The 15008-nt window shown below is 34.9% G+C and overlaps 2 protein-coding genes across 2 annotated transcripts; both read right to left on the bottom strand.

Moving 5' to 3' along the window:
- On the bottom strand, window positions 77-7377 carry LOC18602113 (protein CROWDED NUCLEI 1). The gene is made up of 8 exons (XM_007033298.2): window positions 6848-7377; window positions 5162-5371; window positions 4563-4816; window positions 4097-4367; window positions 3937-4020; window positions 1599-3697; window positions 967-1123; window positions 77-688 (listed from the first exon to the last, which is right to left on the bottom strand). The coding sequence occupies exons 1-8, from the start codon at window positions 7058-7060 to the stop codon at window positions 443-445; spliced, it is 3534 nt and encodes a 1177-aa protein (XP_007033360.2). The 5' UTR covers window positions 7061-7377; the 3' UTR covers window positions 77-442.
- On the bottom strand, window positions 9713-12255 carry LOC18602112 (cytochrome P450 CYP82D47). The gene is made up of 2 exons (XM_018118790.1): window positions 11166-12255; window positions 9713-10460 (listed from the first exon to the last, which is right to left on the bottom strand). Exons 1-2 carry the CDS (start codon window positions 12120-12122, stop codon window positions 9816-9818), a joined length of 1602 nt encoding a protein of 533 aa, XP_017974279.1. The 5' UTR covers window positions 12123-12255; the 3' UTR covers window positions 9713-9815.

Genomic DNA, 15008 nt, shown 5'->3' with positions numbered 1-15008 from the left:
GTACTTAGTCGTGCATCAATAATTCCATAGTTCAGGAATGAAGGTCTGAAAACTTGACAGGAAAAAGCTGGATTGGTTGAGATCACATAAGTCAAACAATAATTCCTGCAACAATGAAAAATACAAGTACTATTTGATACAAACAATTTGGTTGAGGAAGCCAGTCCAGCATTAAATATGCACTGGTCATTGTTACATCAAATCATCTAGGACTGTAGTACAAAAGAATATAAAAAGCCCCAAGATCCTAAACCCTAACAAAAGAAAAAGAAGGGGGCAGAAAACCCAATCTCCCACCTGAATTAAGATTGTGGTTATAACTACATTAAAATTGTTAATACACACTACTAGATCAAGGCATTCCTACCAGCAAACCTAAAAAAGCTGATACAATCAAAGATCTCACTGAAATTTGCCAAACTAGGAATGAGTTTTGCCATTATTATGTGGTGAAAAAATTCCAAAGCTTCTTTCCCATCGAGACTTCACCAGGATGCTCTTCATCATCCTCATCCTCATCCTCATCTTTCAGCCCTTCACTGCGCGAATCACTCCTGTAGTCATTTCCATCACCATACTCACCAACCCCTTCAGGGGTGGTATTCACCTCCTCACTTAATGCTGCATCTGCAGCCAATTTTTTGGTTGCACCAGCATCACCATCGTTAGTGTCCCGAGCTGTCTCACACTGCCACATAAATATTAAAATATCATGCTATGCACTGTACAGAAAAGAGAAAAACCAACAGCACTACTGCTACGCGTATATAATTTACTCGACTATGCGAAGTATTACCATAATGTGTCAAAACTTTCTGTCAAGTCACAATTGACATCTTAAGTAGCAAAAATTGTTTACTTCAATTGACATAGATGTTGATTCATAGCAGAGATCATCAAAATATATATAACCATCCACATCAAATATGCAGAGAGTAAAGAAAATTAGTTTTCCAAGACCCTTACCTGCTGCAGAAAGTGTGCAGAACCACCATTCTCACTTGCATCTCCATTTTCACTAACAGGCATGGGAGCTTTTGAATAGTTAACTTGATCACCTGCATCTTTAGCACCTTCATTCTCTCTATTCACGTCAGATGTGGTTTTAGCAACTGTGACCCCACTGCATTAAACAGAATTCCCATGTTAGTTGCTTCACAAAAAATGACACAGCATTTCTGAGCTGCCTCTGAACGTTTTTATACTGGACATTCGTTTCTGACAAAATCACATTGTCCAAGGGTTTCACACGGTTAATTAGATTGCAATCTAATCCAATTTGTAGCAAACAGCACCTATTTGAAGTAAAATGATTTAAGGAATTTAACATAAAGTTAATTTACAGTCGCCAGAAAAAGACGCCACTCACTAACTGATATCCCCTTACATACCACATTTTATCACGTCTGAAATACATTTGCTAGTCCCTCTCTTATTAAGTGGACCCACAAGGATACAAATGATTAATTGAGTTATGATAAGCTTACATGAACAAACAACAAATAAATAATAACACATCATAATTTGTCCAATGAATATATGGTGCAAGGGATGATAAAATCTACCATCTGTGCAAGCTACAGACTCTAGCAACTTACGTTTTGGGCCGTCGAAGATTATATCTTGTCTCGCCAGGAGTAGGCATAGCCAAAACAACTTTTTGACGCCTCTTCCTTTGCTGGCCTGCCACAATACTATCAGAATGTCCACTATCAACACCATCTTGCTCACTCTCTGTTTTTTGAGATGTTTGAGCACGGTTCCGCTTCCGTGCATTTCTAGATGTTCCTCCATCAAAAAGACCAGATTCATCCCTGCTTTCAGCATTGGCATGACCAGAATCCAAATTCCCATTTGGATGCTCAAGCTCATTTGATTCTAAAGCTTTCCCAATAATAGCCTCAGCATCTTTGACAACTGCCTTCACACTGCGTGTTCTTTTAACTCTCGGCCTGCCTCTCTTGCGAAGCTGATTTCCACGATTAAAATCAGAATTCTGAGAATCTCCCAGCACTTCCAGTTCCTTACTATCAATGTTGCTCTGATTATCAATTGATAGGTCCTGACCAGCATCGACATCTCTTGTGCTGGTGTCAGATTGGACCCTATGAACGTCCAAAGATTCAGTTGCAGCAGCAATAGAGAGCTCCGGCTCATGTTCAACATTCGACATGCCTTCCATATTAACTTGCCCACCAGAGAGGGGGGCCTCCACATTCAATTTTGTTACAGCATGAGGCTCAATATTTTTACCTGGAGAGAGTTTGAATATCTTCGAGGTGCATTTACGAAGCCATGACATGGTTCCACCAGAAACTGGAGATCCTGAACCAACTGGTGGAGATATCTCATCCTTCTGCCTCTTAGATACAGCCAAATTTCTGAAAGCATTTCCACTGATATAATCATCTGCCAAACTAGGAAGAGGAAGGACTTCCTCATCCTCTATTTTCTGTAGGGATTGTAAATCAGATAGCATAAACTCAGAGGTCATCTCACCACAATTCTTGCAACTCTTATGTTTCTCAACAAATGAAATAAAACGGTTTCTCTCGTTGATAAAATGTTCTCGCTGGCCCTTCAACTTCTTGCTGATGTCCACAAGGTCATCAATGTCTTTTCGTATTTCAATTTGTTGTCCTTCAAGATGCATCTTGCTAGCATTAACTTCTTGCTCTTCTTTTTCTATCTTAAGTCTTTCCTGTTTCAACTCTTCCATTTCTCTCCTAGCTACCTCTCTTAAATGGTTAATTTTGTCTAATTCTCTCTCTTTTTCTTCCTCAAATGACTTCAAACTCTCTCCCAATTCCTTTTCCATCTCCTCAAATCTATTCTGCATATCACTCTCAAGTTTTCTTTTCTGCAGCTCAAGGTCATGAAGCCTTTGGCTTCTCTCACTTTCAGCTTTCTCAGCCATCACTGATTGCTCATGTTCCATTGTGGCAGCAAATGTTTCTTTGGCAACTTCAAGAGCGTCCAGCTCCCTTTTTATGTAGTCCTCGGCCACTTGCTTCTCATTCTTTAACCTTTCCTCTTCAGCAAGTTTCTGCTTTTCAAATTTCTCCGTCTGTTGGCTGATATTCTTCAACTCTTTCTCAATCTCTAATCTTTTCTCATCTAGCTCTTCCCACTCTCTTTCAAAATTCTCCTTTTGCCGTTTCAAATCTTCAGCTTCCTTCAAAAGCAGTTCTTCACGAAGCCTGCATTTCTCTATTTCTTCCTTTAATTCCAGTTGCAAGCGAAGATACTCAGACCTCTCTTCTTCAGTTACCCTAAGCCTATCGTTCTCCTCATGCATCTTTAATAGCTTTTCTTCATTTTCAACCCTTATCTTCTCAACTTCAGCCTTCAGGCTCAAGAGATCTTCTTTGTCAGCAAGCATCTGCTTCTTCTCAATCTCTAAATTCTTCCCCTCAGATCTGATGGCCTTCTCCCTTTCCTTATGGTTTTTCACTTGTAATTCAAATTCCTTTTCTTTCTCTTTGAGTTTCTCCAATTTCTTATCTAATGCCTGCTCTCGCTTAGAAACCTTCTCTTCCAAGTGTTTGACCTCAGCTTCCTTCTTCTCCACTTCAATTACCTTGCTTTTCAGATCTGCATCTAAGGATTTTCTCTTTTCAGCAATTTCCAACTCAAATTCGTGCTTCCTCCCATCCAGAATGGCATTATGTTCATCCAGGAGCTTCTGAATCTCAACCTGCCAATATATGCAAAAGAAAAGCAACAAAAACATGATCTTAAATGATAGATAATAATACCTGGCCCCCCAAGAGACATAGATATAACTCTGAATAAGGTATAAGTAAGAGAACAAAATTAAAACATACTTAAAAACATATACTACAGCAATAGAGCTACAACACCCTAAATTTTATGTAAACACAAAATGAACTCCTGATGAGTGCATGTGTGTCACAAACATTTGCAAAACCTTACCTTCTCTCTTGCATTAAGCTTTTCTTCGATAATGAGTAACTCCTTCTCTTTCATCTCTAACTTCTCTCTCACAGCATCCCATTCCTGCATCCAAATGATAAGGATAAATAAAAACTATTAATTTCATATGAAACAACTGTTCCACATGAAAATAACTTACCTTTACTTTCAAAGTTAGATGTGCTAGCCTGCTGTTTATATCCTCTTCTTTCTCCTTCAAAGTTTGGTTAGCTGCATCAATCTTCTTTTGCGTCTCTTCAAGGTCCTTCTCCTTAAGCTTAAAAAGCCTATCATTCTCATTTGCTCTCTCCTCTCTTTGGTTGACATATCTTTGGCTTTTGGCAAGCCTCTCTTCTGTGTCTTGCAATTTTTTTTCCCATTCCCGCAAGTCTTCCCTCTGTTTGGACAAAGTAGTCTCATTTGCTTCTTGCCTGAAAACAGAAAAAGAAATTATAAACTTTAACTGTAAAGCAAAATGAAAACTCTTGAATTAAGCAAAAAACACAGAATTTCATAAGAGTATATAAATTCAATGAGCAAGGTATAAACACAATATCCACTGCACCTGCCAAACAACCCCCCACAAGGAGAAAAAAACAAAGAAAGTAAGCAAGGTTAGAGCATACTCTGAAATAAAGGATAGTCGTTCCCTTCTAAGTGCATTTTCACGAGATTCCACCTCTTGTGACTTCCTTGCAATCTCTGAATTCTTTCTACTCACCTCAGCAAGCTTAGCATCAGCTGCACGCAATTTTGCCTCCACCTCCAAAGATTTCTCTTCAACACTAGCAATCAAAGCATTTGCTTCAGAAAGCTTTGAATCTGCAGTAAACTTGATTTCTGCATTTTCTGAACGCATGTCTCGTAAAGCTTTCTCTAGCTGTAGCAAAAAAAGGTTATCCAAAAGATTACAAAATATCACCCCATGTATAATACCAAAAAGAAATAAAAAAGTACGCAAGCTTTTAATTGTAAAAATAAAGAATTACATATATAATTATCCTTTAATTTATTCAGAATCATACTCAAAGACTAGCAGAAAAATATCCCATTAGAAGAAGCCAAACATAATTCTTGCCTCTACTTAGTGACATAACTAGAATTTCGAAGCGAAAGCCTAATTACTTGGATGCTGTTATAATAAAAGCAAAACAATGCAAGGAAATCATATTGAAATCTTTCAACATTGGAGGGGAAAGATTAAAACAGTATATAAGACCCCTACATCAAGCACACACTGCTTCTCAACACCAAGGGCCTTCCTTAGATTCTCTTCACGCTTCTCAACATCAGCTATTGCAATTAAATGTGCTGCTTGTTCCCGTTTGAGAGCATCCTTTGCTTCTATCAGTGCCTGACTGAGTTCTTCATACTTAGATGTCCACTCCTTTTTCTCAATCAAGAGAAGCCCCATATTGTATTGGTAATCAAAAAGCTGGGACAAGACACAGATCATTCCAATGAGATAGTGCAACATACTTACAAAGCATACAAACTATGAACAAGTATAAACCCATCAAACTGAGCAGATAGCTGTAAATACATCAGCACAATAGATTATCAAATTATAAACCTAAAAACACATAAAAATTCAAAATTTTCACATGAACACAAATGAAGAATGCTCGAGCAAGCCATTCTATATACATGCACAGCTTAGCCAACAATATTTAATCATTCAATTTTCCTGTTCTAGTCTTTGGCAGTCCAAGCCTGTCAACAGTTACGCTTAACAAATTGGAGACAGTTCTGAACCCAATTTTCATTTAGTTGTAAATGACAAAAGAAATTTAGCAAGATGCTGTTGGTACCTATAAAAGTGAATAAAGTTAACTAGGTCTGTATTTTAGTTTAAATAAGCACATTCATGTTTTGATCAGTCATAAGTATACAATATGTGGCCAATGTTTACCACAATTCTTTCCTGAATTGCCTTTTTCCTTATTGTTACTGCATTTTATTCTTCATGTTCATTGGACAATCACTGGTTGCAGATATCTTGAGATGTCAATGTCCACAAAACAGTGAGCTTTAGAATCCACAGTTTAATCAATCAAACTATGAACCAATTATTTCTAAAATATTAAGTTTGCACGAGTGAAAAATTTTTCACAACAGACCAATGAGCAATTTAGCACTTCTGCTCTACAGAAAGGTTACAGAGGAGGTACTAACAGCTAAGAGGTATGCCACTCGTTTATAAAGATGGCACAGTACAGACAAGCTTAAGTAATTCATTCGGATCCCTTAACCCATATTCAAAAAGGTGAAAACAAAATGCTGATACCAAAAACTCAACTATAAAACATCAACACTCTACTCTTTTCTAGTTAAATTAACTAGTCCAACAAATTCAGGGATTTTCTTTCTCTGGTGTTCTTGAATGCACAACCAATGGAGGGTATGGCACATCTTGCACTAGCCTAAGGGACTAACTAACCTAGCTACCCTGAGTCTCAAATTCAATGATTATAGTTATTTAACATTAACCCACAATCCAGTACACTCAGAAATCACTAAATCATAATTCCATATCATGGTTTTTATCTAAACCAAAGGTTAAAAACTCATTATCAACATAAATACCCAATTAACCAAGTCAAGCTGTAACTTCGAAATAACAAATTTGTTACCATCAGGAAAAGACAAACTCACTCAACAGATAAATTTCCTCATGCTGCAATATAATTTTAGTTTCTCCCTCGAACTCATAAAAAAAAAAAAAGAAATAACTAAGAAACCATATTTAAGTGTTTGCTTAACCCAAATACACTAACTCACTCATTTCAACTTTAGACAAGTAAATTAATGGTAATTTTCTTATAGCAAAAAAAAATCAAAATTTACAACAATATAAGCAAATTTAAAGTACCCAAAATAACAAATTTAAAAAAACATTTTCAACAAATACCTCATTTTCTAGTCTTAAAACTTTCTCGGGCACCCCTTCGTGGTCCTCCGACCCGAGGCCGTTTCCATTAGGAGTCACCGGCTCCACAAAAGCCGCTCCTTTTCCTTTCCCTACAGCAACCCCGTTGGAGTTCGGATCCGAGCCCGACCCGTCCACTTTCTTCCCAGGAGTCAACGACCAACCCGACCAAACCTTCCTCTGCGGCGTAAACATTTTGTATATACCCCAGTTTGTCCTTAAATGATCTTGAATTCAACTACATAACCAGAAACAAGAAAACCTCTACTTCCAGAATTCCCAAATTTTATGGAAATTCTTTTTAATAAAACCCTAACTTGTTCTTCCGTTTCTTGTTTCTCTCTGTTCGAGAATTTGAACAACAGAAAATAGAAAACCTAACGCCGGACTTGAAATGGAATCCTAAATTCCGGCGAGGAGTAGAGTTTGAAATCCGTTAACGTCTCGAAACAGAGAACTTTTTTTTCTCTCTCTACTTTCAGCCCACCTTTTCTTTGCGCGGATCGCTCCCGTTCTTTCCTTTTTTTTTTTTTTTATTTATGGGCCAGCCTCTTGTACAAAACTAGATACCCATTTTACCCTTTGGATTATGTTTTTTATTTGGGTATGTTGGGGATTTCCTGGCTGTTTCCCACGTGCGTTGTGCGAGTTTTTTTTGTAAGGACGGAAATGCCCATGGTAGGTAAGTGACGGTTTAGAGGTGGGTAGGGGGTAAATAAGGGAGTGAAGGAAGGGTGTTTTGGAGAAATGAAAATGATTGTTTTTTGAGGCAATAATGGAATATAAGAATATACTTTTGTATGGAAATGCCACGGTGTCGAGGAGCTGTTAGGTTTGTGGGCTTCAAGATAAGCATCTCCTTTGTCCCCATGTGGATTCATGGCCATCATTATAGACTCTCACACTCTCTTTTCCCTTTTTTTTTTTATTAATTATAGTATTATTAGAAAAGCAACAAAATTTAGAGGAAAAAGTGGAAAATTTGTATTGGTTTTGGAAATTGAATTTTTAAATGATGGGCTAATGACTTAAATCGCTATCATTATAGACCTTTTTTAATTTTATAAAAGCATTAGGTGAATTATTAATGTACATATAATAACCTTAAAAATACTCTTAAAGCATTTAAACCTTAATTAAAGTCTAATGAAACTAATTAAAATGATATTTTATTAAAAAAAATATACATGTAATAAAGCTCTTTTTTTAATTTTGATCAAAATAATAATATTAAATAAATATTTTACACTTGTTAATTAATTAAAAAAAAGTAGGAAAAGAATGTTGGATGTGGAGTTTGGACGATGAGTCCTGAGAGAGGGGCAAATAGGCGGTGAATGACACATTCAGCATGTCGTGTGGCACATGGAATTGAGTGTAGGAGGGCCCACAAAGGGTTTGTAGCGTACTTTACCAGAATGATGGCTAAAGAGACAGTGTGATGGCTAAAGAGACAGTGTGTAACACTTGATTTTACCACTTGCGGCTAATACTTTTGATTTAAAAATAAAGAAATAGGTTTTTAGCACCTGAAAGGATTAAGGAATAGCGCACATTTTGATTATAATTTTGTTTTCAATTTATTATTTTTAATCGTTAAATTTTTATTTATCAAATTAAATCATGGACTTTTTATTTTCATAAAAAAACGAGAATATTGAATAATATCAATAAATTATGTTGCAAAATTTTTTCTCACATTATATTACGTTACAATTTTCTATTTTCATACTTCCCTGTGTTTTAATTTTTTATTTCTATATTTTCTCATGTCAAAATTTTTAGTCACAAAATGTTTGATTTTCTTAATTAAACAAATTTTGAAAGTTTAATATGTAATTTGCATTATAATAGAAGTTTCAAAATGTTATTAATTATTTAAATTTTATTTTGGCAGATCAAATTCAATCGAAACACCAACTTAGTAAGTGAATTGATAAAAAATTTAAATTATAAAATAAAAAACATGCATTAATAAGAGCATATTAGTAATTGATTTTCTTTTGAAAGGAGGATTCGAGTCCATATACCATATTTTCCAATCGATTTTTGTGCATGCCTTTTTATATTTTGTAAAATGTACATGCAATTATTACAACTTCTTAACCCTTTTACATTTTAAGATAACTTAAATTCTTTTATTTGTATTCCCCTTCTGCTTCTAATATTTATCAAAAAAATTAAATTATTCATCTATTTCACCTACATACTAAGTCTGTCTAAGACTAGTATAACTCAAGTGTAAAAAGTGCATAAGAAATGTACCTATACCCAATTACTATAATATATTAAAATATGTATAATAATATTATCTGTGTGTGTATATATATATATATATATTGTAAAAATGAGCTTGATGCACCATTGAAATAGCAATGAAGTCATAAACGGATTGGAGGGCCTTATTTAAGTAAACTCTCAAATGTTTTTGGATAGCAAATGTTTTGTATTATTTAGGAATGAAAAAGAGTAATGTGCATTAAAAGGCATTCATTTTTTTTTTGTCAAATTGGTTGATGTTTTTGTTAACTCTTTTTTTTTTTAAAAAGTAAGAAAATAAATGCTATATATTTAGATAATTTTTTAAAAAAAGAATTATAAGTAATGTTCGTAATTTTTATTTTATCATATTTTGAGTTATGCATCTCCTTGATAGGCTTCTCATGTCCTTAATTAAAAAAACACTTTGGTAAATAGTCAAACTCAAGGCTTTAGGAAAACATAGTCAAATTCAAGCAGTCAGTTCTCGATCAAGATCAGCTATAGGTGATGCCAGCAGATGAAAAGTAGGAAAGCCAGTTTATCAGGCATGAAAGAGAATGCTATCCTATGTACTTCATAAACAACTAGGAAAGCAACAATCACATAGCAATGCTTCAATAAACAAAGCCATAACTAACAGCTTTTGCAGGATGGTACACATCTGTCTCTTTCTTTTCCTGATATAGAATTACACGAATTCTGTGTCCATATCATAGAGCTTAAACTCAAGGCGTGGGCTAACTAGGATTTCCAGTGGCCTTGCTTTCAGATTTGTCAAGCCAATGCTCTCTGTCATATCTACATCTTCAAGGTTCGATGGTTTAGCAACTTCAAAACTGTGCAAGAAAGTAGCTAACGTAAGATGAAGCATTTTGATGGCTAGCGAGACCGCAGGGCATAATCTTCTCCCAAAGCCAAAAGGGATTAGTTCAAAAGTATGGCCTCGAAAATCCATATCCTTATGACTAGTCAAAAATCTCTCAGGCTGAAAAGCATGGGGGTCTGCCCACACACGCTCGTCACGCTGAATCTTCCAGGCATTAATCATTACTCGTGTACCTGCTGGAACATGGTAGCCTGTTGAGAGGGTGCAGTCTTCCATTGCAGCCCGGAAAATAATTGGACCAGGTGGGTATAAGCGCAATGTTTCCTTGACAATAGCTTGAAGGTAGACCAGCTTTGTAATGTCAGATTCTTCCACTCGTCTATCGTTGCCAACGTGCATGTCTAGCTCACATTGGGCCTTCTGTAGCACGCGAGGATTTTTAAGTAGCAAAGATAGAGCCCATATGAGAGTGACCATGGTCGTGTCACTTCCTGCTAGGATTAGATTCTGCCAAAATCTAATCATAAGAGGCACTTTCTTGGTTTAAGAGGGTCACCTATTTAGCTATACGATATATAGAGAGAGATGAATAAGATTGGTGATTTTAGGGATCAAGACTGAACGAGGCGAAGATTTTCTTGGCCCTATAACGACGACAATCCCAAAGAGATATTTTGAGCCTAATAAAGCTTTATGGCCTTACTTGCATTTTCCATGAAACTTTCAAATTCTTCTATTGTCTTGTTTCATTATTTATGATTATTTGGACTAATTAAAGGTTGTGGTCCCACTAAACTTGCCAATTTTTATCCAAAAGATTAGACATATTAGAAGGAGACAATTTAGGCCCACCATGTTTTTATATATAGTTGATTTGACGAGATTTTCAATTTTGTATTAACCTCATTGGCCTATGTCACAAACATGAAACTGGGTATCCTTTTCCTTCTTCAAATAACCTAACTCCTTTTAACGCTACGAATATGAGACATCCTATTTCCTATCACAAAGACCAAGAAATCCAGATACTGTAATCCCTACATTCCTACCTCTCCAGTTTACCAGGATCTGATATTTTCAACAGCAGTATAGAATAGTAGCATTATTTACTAGTATAGGTTTTTCTTAAGGCCTCATTTTCACAAATAAATACCATAAAAAAGTTAGAATCAGCCTAACAGGACAGATTGTGGAGTTAGATTCGGTTCTTACCAAACAAGTCGCTTTGTTGATGGTGTCAGCATCGAAACCAGTAATCTTGGCATTCTCCAGGATGTTCAGCAGAACATCCATGAAATCTTGCTCTTCTTTCGACCCTCCACCTAGTTGTCTCTTCTGTTTATGCTCTTCAAGCCACCCTCCTACAACAAAGTCCAGCTCTTTTGCAGTTCTTCTCATGGCTTTTTTATATCCTTGAAAATCCAGCCACCCAAGAAATGGTATTGCATCAGACAAGACAAACACCCCAAATAGATTAAAAAATTCTCTCATCACCTTTCGACATCTTCGAGCTTCCGCTTCCTCACAATCAGCATTTGGCCCAAAGTACCTCTTGCCTCCCACCATTCTCAGAGCAATATTACCAGTTAAGTCTCCAAACCACTGTTTCATATCCACTAATACCCCACTTTCTGCACTACCTTCGCTAAGCCATGATTTGTACAAGTCTCTTACTGCGGTGTTTACCTCAGAAGCTCGAATATGCTTGAGCATATCAATCCGATGGGTTGAAAGAAGCTCAATTGTAGCAATTTTGCGCATCTCACGCCAATAAGACCCATAAGGAGCCAATCCGAACATAGCATAATTATAGCCCAGAAGCTCTGAGGCAGTAAAGCTCGGTCTACTGGAGAAAACTTTATCATGGACAGTGAAAGACTCTTTGGCCGCTTCCCAACTATTTAAAACCAAGACTTTGTGTGATCCTAGCCTTAAGGCGAAAACAGGTCCATATTTGTCAGCCATGGCACCTAGTATTTTGTGGGTGAGTTGCTGGCCACCGAAGTAGTGCATGTGACCAATGATAGGCAAAGCACCACCAGCTTGAGGTGCACTGCAGGTTCTGTTCCTCTGAGTGCTTGGATTCTTTGACTGATAAAAGTAAATACAACTCCAGAGGGCAACAAGGCTGCAGACTACAGTAAACAGGTACTGAAGGAGGGGGTCCATCACAATATTCAGAGCTTGGTAGAGGGCAATGTAGTAGAAAAAGTCTTGCAAGGCTAGAAAGTGTAAGCTGCTTTAAATCTCTTTGGTGTGATTTCCTATGGCTGTCATTTTCCTTGAAGATAATATCTTGTTGAATTTTGAATTAAATAAATCAAAATTTTATCTTACTAACATTTTAATTTGTTACAGTTTTAAATTTTTTTGTTCCAATTGATTCCGCTCATTGACAACAAAATCTAAAAAAATTCCTCTCTTTTCCTCCATGTCATCCTCATGTTTCCTTTAACGATTGTTTTTTTAAAATATATATATCACATTTTATAAAAATTTTTAATTATTTTAAAACATTTAAATAAATTTTTATTTTTTTATTATGTTCAATTAAATCTTTATATTTTTGTTTTGAGTCTAATAAATTTTTATACTTTTATTTTGAACTAAGAGCCTATTTGGTCTAACTTTTTTTTAACTTAAAAGTTATTATTAAGCTCTTATGAAAAATAATAACTTTTAGAATTAAGCTAAAATTGTTTGATAAACTGTTTAACAAAATAAATTATGTAAGCTCTAATTTCGATTAAAATTACCATAAAGGGTATCGATGCTATCTTCAATCACCTAATAAGCTATAATGTAATGCTTCAAGTTTATATATAATTTCAAATGTTAAAATCGAAAAAATCAATAAAAAAAAGAATAACTTTCAAACTTGTATAGTAGCAATAGTATTAGATTTTTGTTGATCTAACAAGTAATCAGACCATGATGTTTCAATTCTCAAAAAAGAAGAGAAAAGAGGAAACGATGTATTTAATATTAAAATCTTTTTTAGTGAAAAAGAGAGAAAATCTTTAAATATTATCTGAATGCAGTTTTGAATTTTAGATTTTTTTTCTCTCAATCTTTGTAAGAATAAAAAAATTGTAGATTTTGATATTCTGTTGTTGGGTCTTCTGTTTATTTTATTAGTTTTTGTAGAGAGAGATAAAGAATAGGGAAATCGTGATTTACATTGAAGAATGGTAATTTGTAGAAGGAAAGAGATGAGAGGAAGATTAATTGAGAGATGAGTATTTCCTGAAAATTAATGTGTTTTTAAAAGAAGAGAAGAAAAAGAGCTTTTTTTTAAGCCTTTTTTTTTAAATTTTGTTCTTAAAAAAAAACTTACTTTTTTTAAGAGCTTCTCAAAAGATCATGTTTGGCCTAACTTTTGCTTTTAAGAGGTAGTTAAATTAAAAAAAAATTAAACTAAACATGCACTAAATAAATCCTTATAACTAATTATTAACGTAGTCAAAATACCTTTTATCATTCGACATCACATGGTATGACGTAGTACGTTATATGTCATAATGGATGATGACGTGACATATTGATGTGAAATGATGATATGATCATGTGAAATTGTTCACTCTCTACATCAATGTCACATAGATAAAAGATAACAAATGATATTTTGACTAATGACAATTATTCAATCATTAGTTATAAAGACTTATATATTCAACTAGAAATAAAAGTATAGAGTTTTAATTAAACGCAATAGAGATATAAAAGTTTATTTGATTTTCCTAAATAGTTTAAGAACTTTTTTTGAACATTATGCCAAAAAAAATTATATCCTTACCCCTAGGTTTTGACTATAATTCATTCTTGATCGATTAGTATTGAAAATAGACAATTCTCTCCAAGACTCTGAATGCTAATAAAAATCGATAAAAAATTTTGTTAAATGACTAAAATGCTCATATCTTGATGTATCATTTCTTTTTTCTCAAATTTATGAAACTACCTTTACATTTACTAGGTTTTTTTTCTTGTTCTCTCATTTCTTTCCTCTGTTCGACATAGCTTTCTTCATCAATGACTTGACACTCTTTGCCAAAGCTCTTTTAAGCACAAGAGCTTTCTTTGGGGCTTACCCAATTAACAAAATGGTGCACTTTCTTCTTTTTCTTCCAATTATGGGTTTGAGAAATCTACTTTTTTTTAAAAGATTAAAAGAAGCGAAGGAAGACACGATCATTGATAAAGAATCCAAAAAGTGAGCTTTTTTTGGGTGTTGTTGGGAAAATAGATTGGCAATGGTTATGGCATCAGATGCAAGGAAGGTAACGGGGTTGTGCATCAAGGTCGAATGTGTGATGGACGCATGGGTTAGTGGGGATAGGTTAAAAAGCACAGATGGTTATTACGTGCAGGGTAAGGGTAAAGGTGCAGTAAAAAGTTGAAATCATCGTTTTGGCCAAACATTTCCAAAAACTTATCTGGTGATTTTGTTGTTTGTTAAATTTTGAAAGATTCTTTTTGTATTTCCATTTCTCCAAATTTAATATAACTTCTTCCTGTCACCTGTCCTGATCAAGCAATGTATTCTTACTCAATAAAAGCATGTTAGGTTTAAAAAATAAATAAAAATATGAAAAAGCTTCTTTGCACCGTCAATTAAGGTACCTACATATCTCCAAACTTTCTCCGCAATGTTTGTTTTGGCTTGCATCCTCCCTATAGATCAACTACTCTTTGAAAAAATATTGCCACATTTGCTTTAGGATTTGTGTATTAATTGTGCATAAAGTTTTTTAATATGTAAACAAGTGGAAGTAGGAATTTAATGGTGATCCGTGAAAATGGATAGAAAGAGGACTGGTGATCGAAAGTGCCTAGATAGTCTTTACTCAATCTTCTTAGATAACATCAGTAAGAAAAGTCCCACAATTAGTAATCAAATGAGCCTTTAAGGAGTATGGTATAGTTGTTAATGTGATTATCCCTAAACAAAGCTTGCAAGATAAAGGAAAACTTGCTAACTTAGTGTTTGTGAGGTATAAAGAAAAACACAAAATGGAGAGAATGATCAAATAGGCAATTACTAGTGGATAGATG

This window comes from Theobroma cacao, chromosome 4, assembly GCF_000208745.1.
Source record: "Theobroma cacao cultivar B97-61/B2 chromosome 4, Criollo_cocoa_genome_V2, whole genome shotgun sequence".
Taxonomy (NCBI): domain Eukaryota; kingdom Viridiplantae; phylum Streptophyta; class Magnoliopsida; order Malvales; family Malvaceae; genus Theobroma; species Theobroma cacao.
Note: the sequence above shows the minus strand (reverse complement) of the source record. Positions and strands in the feature narration are given on the sequence as shown.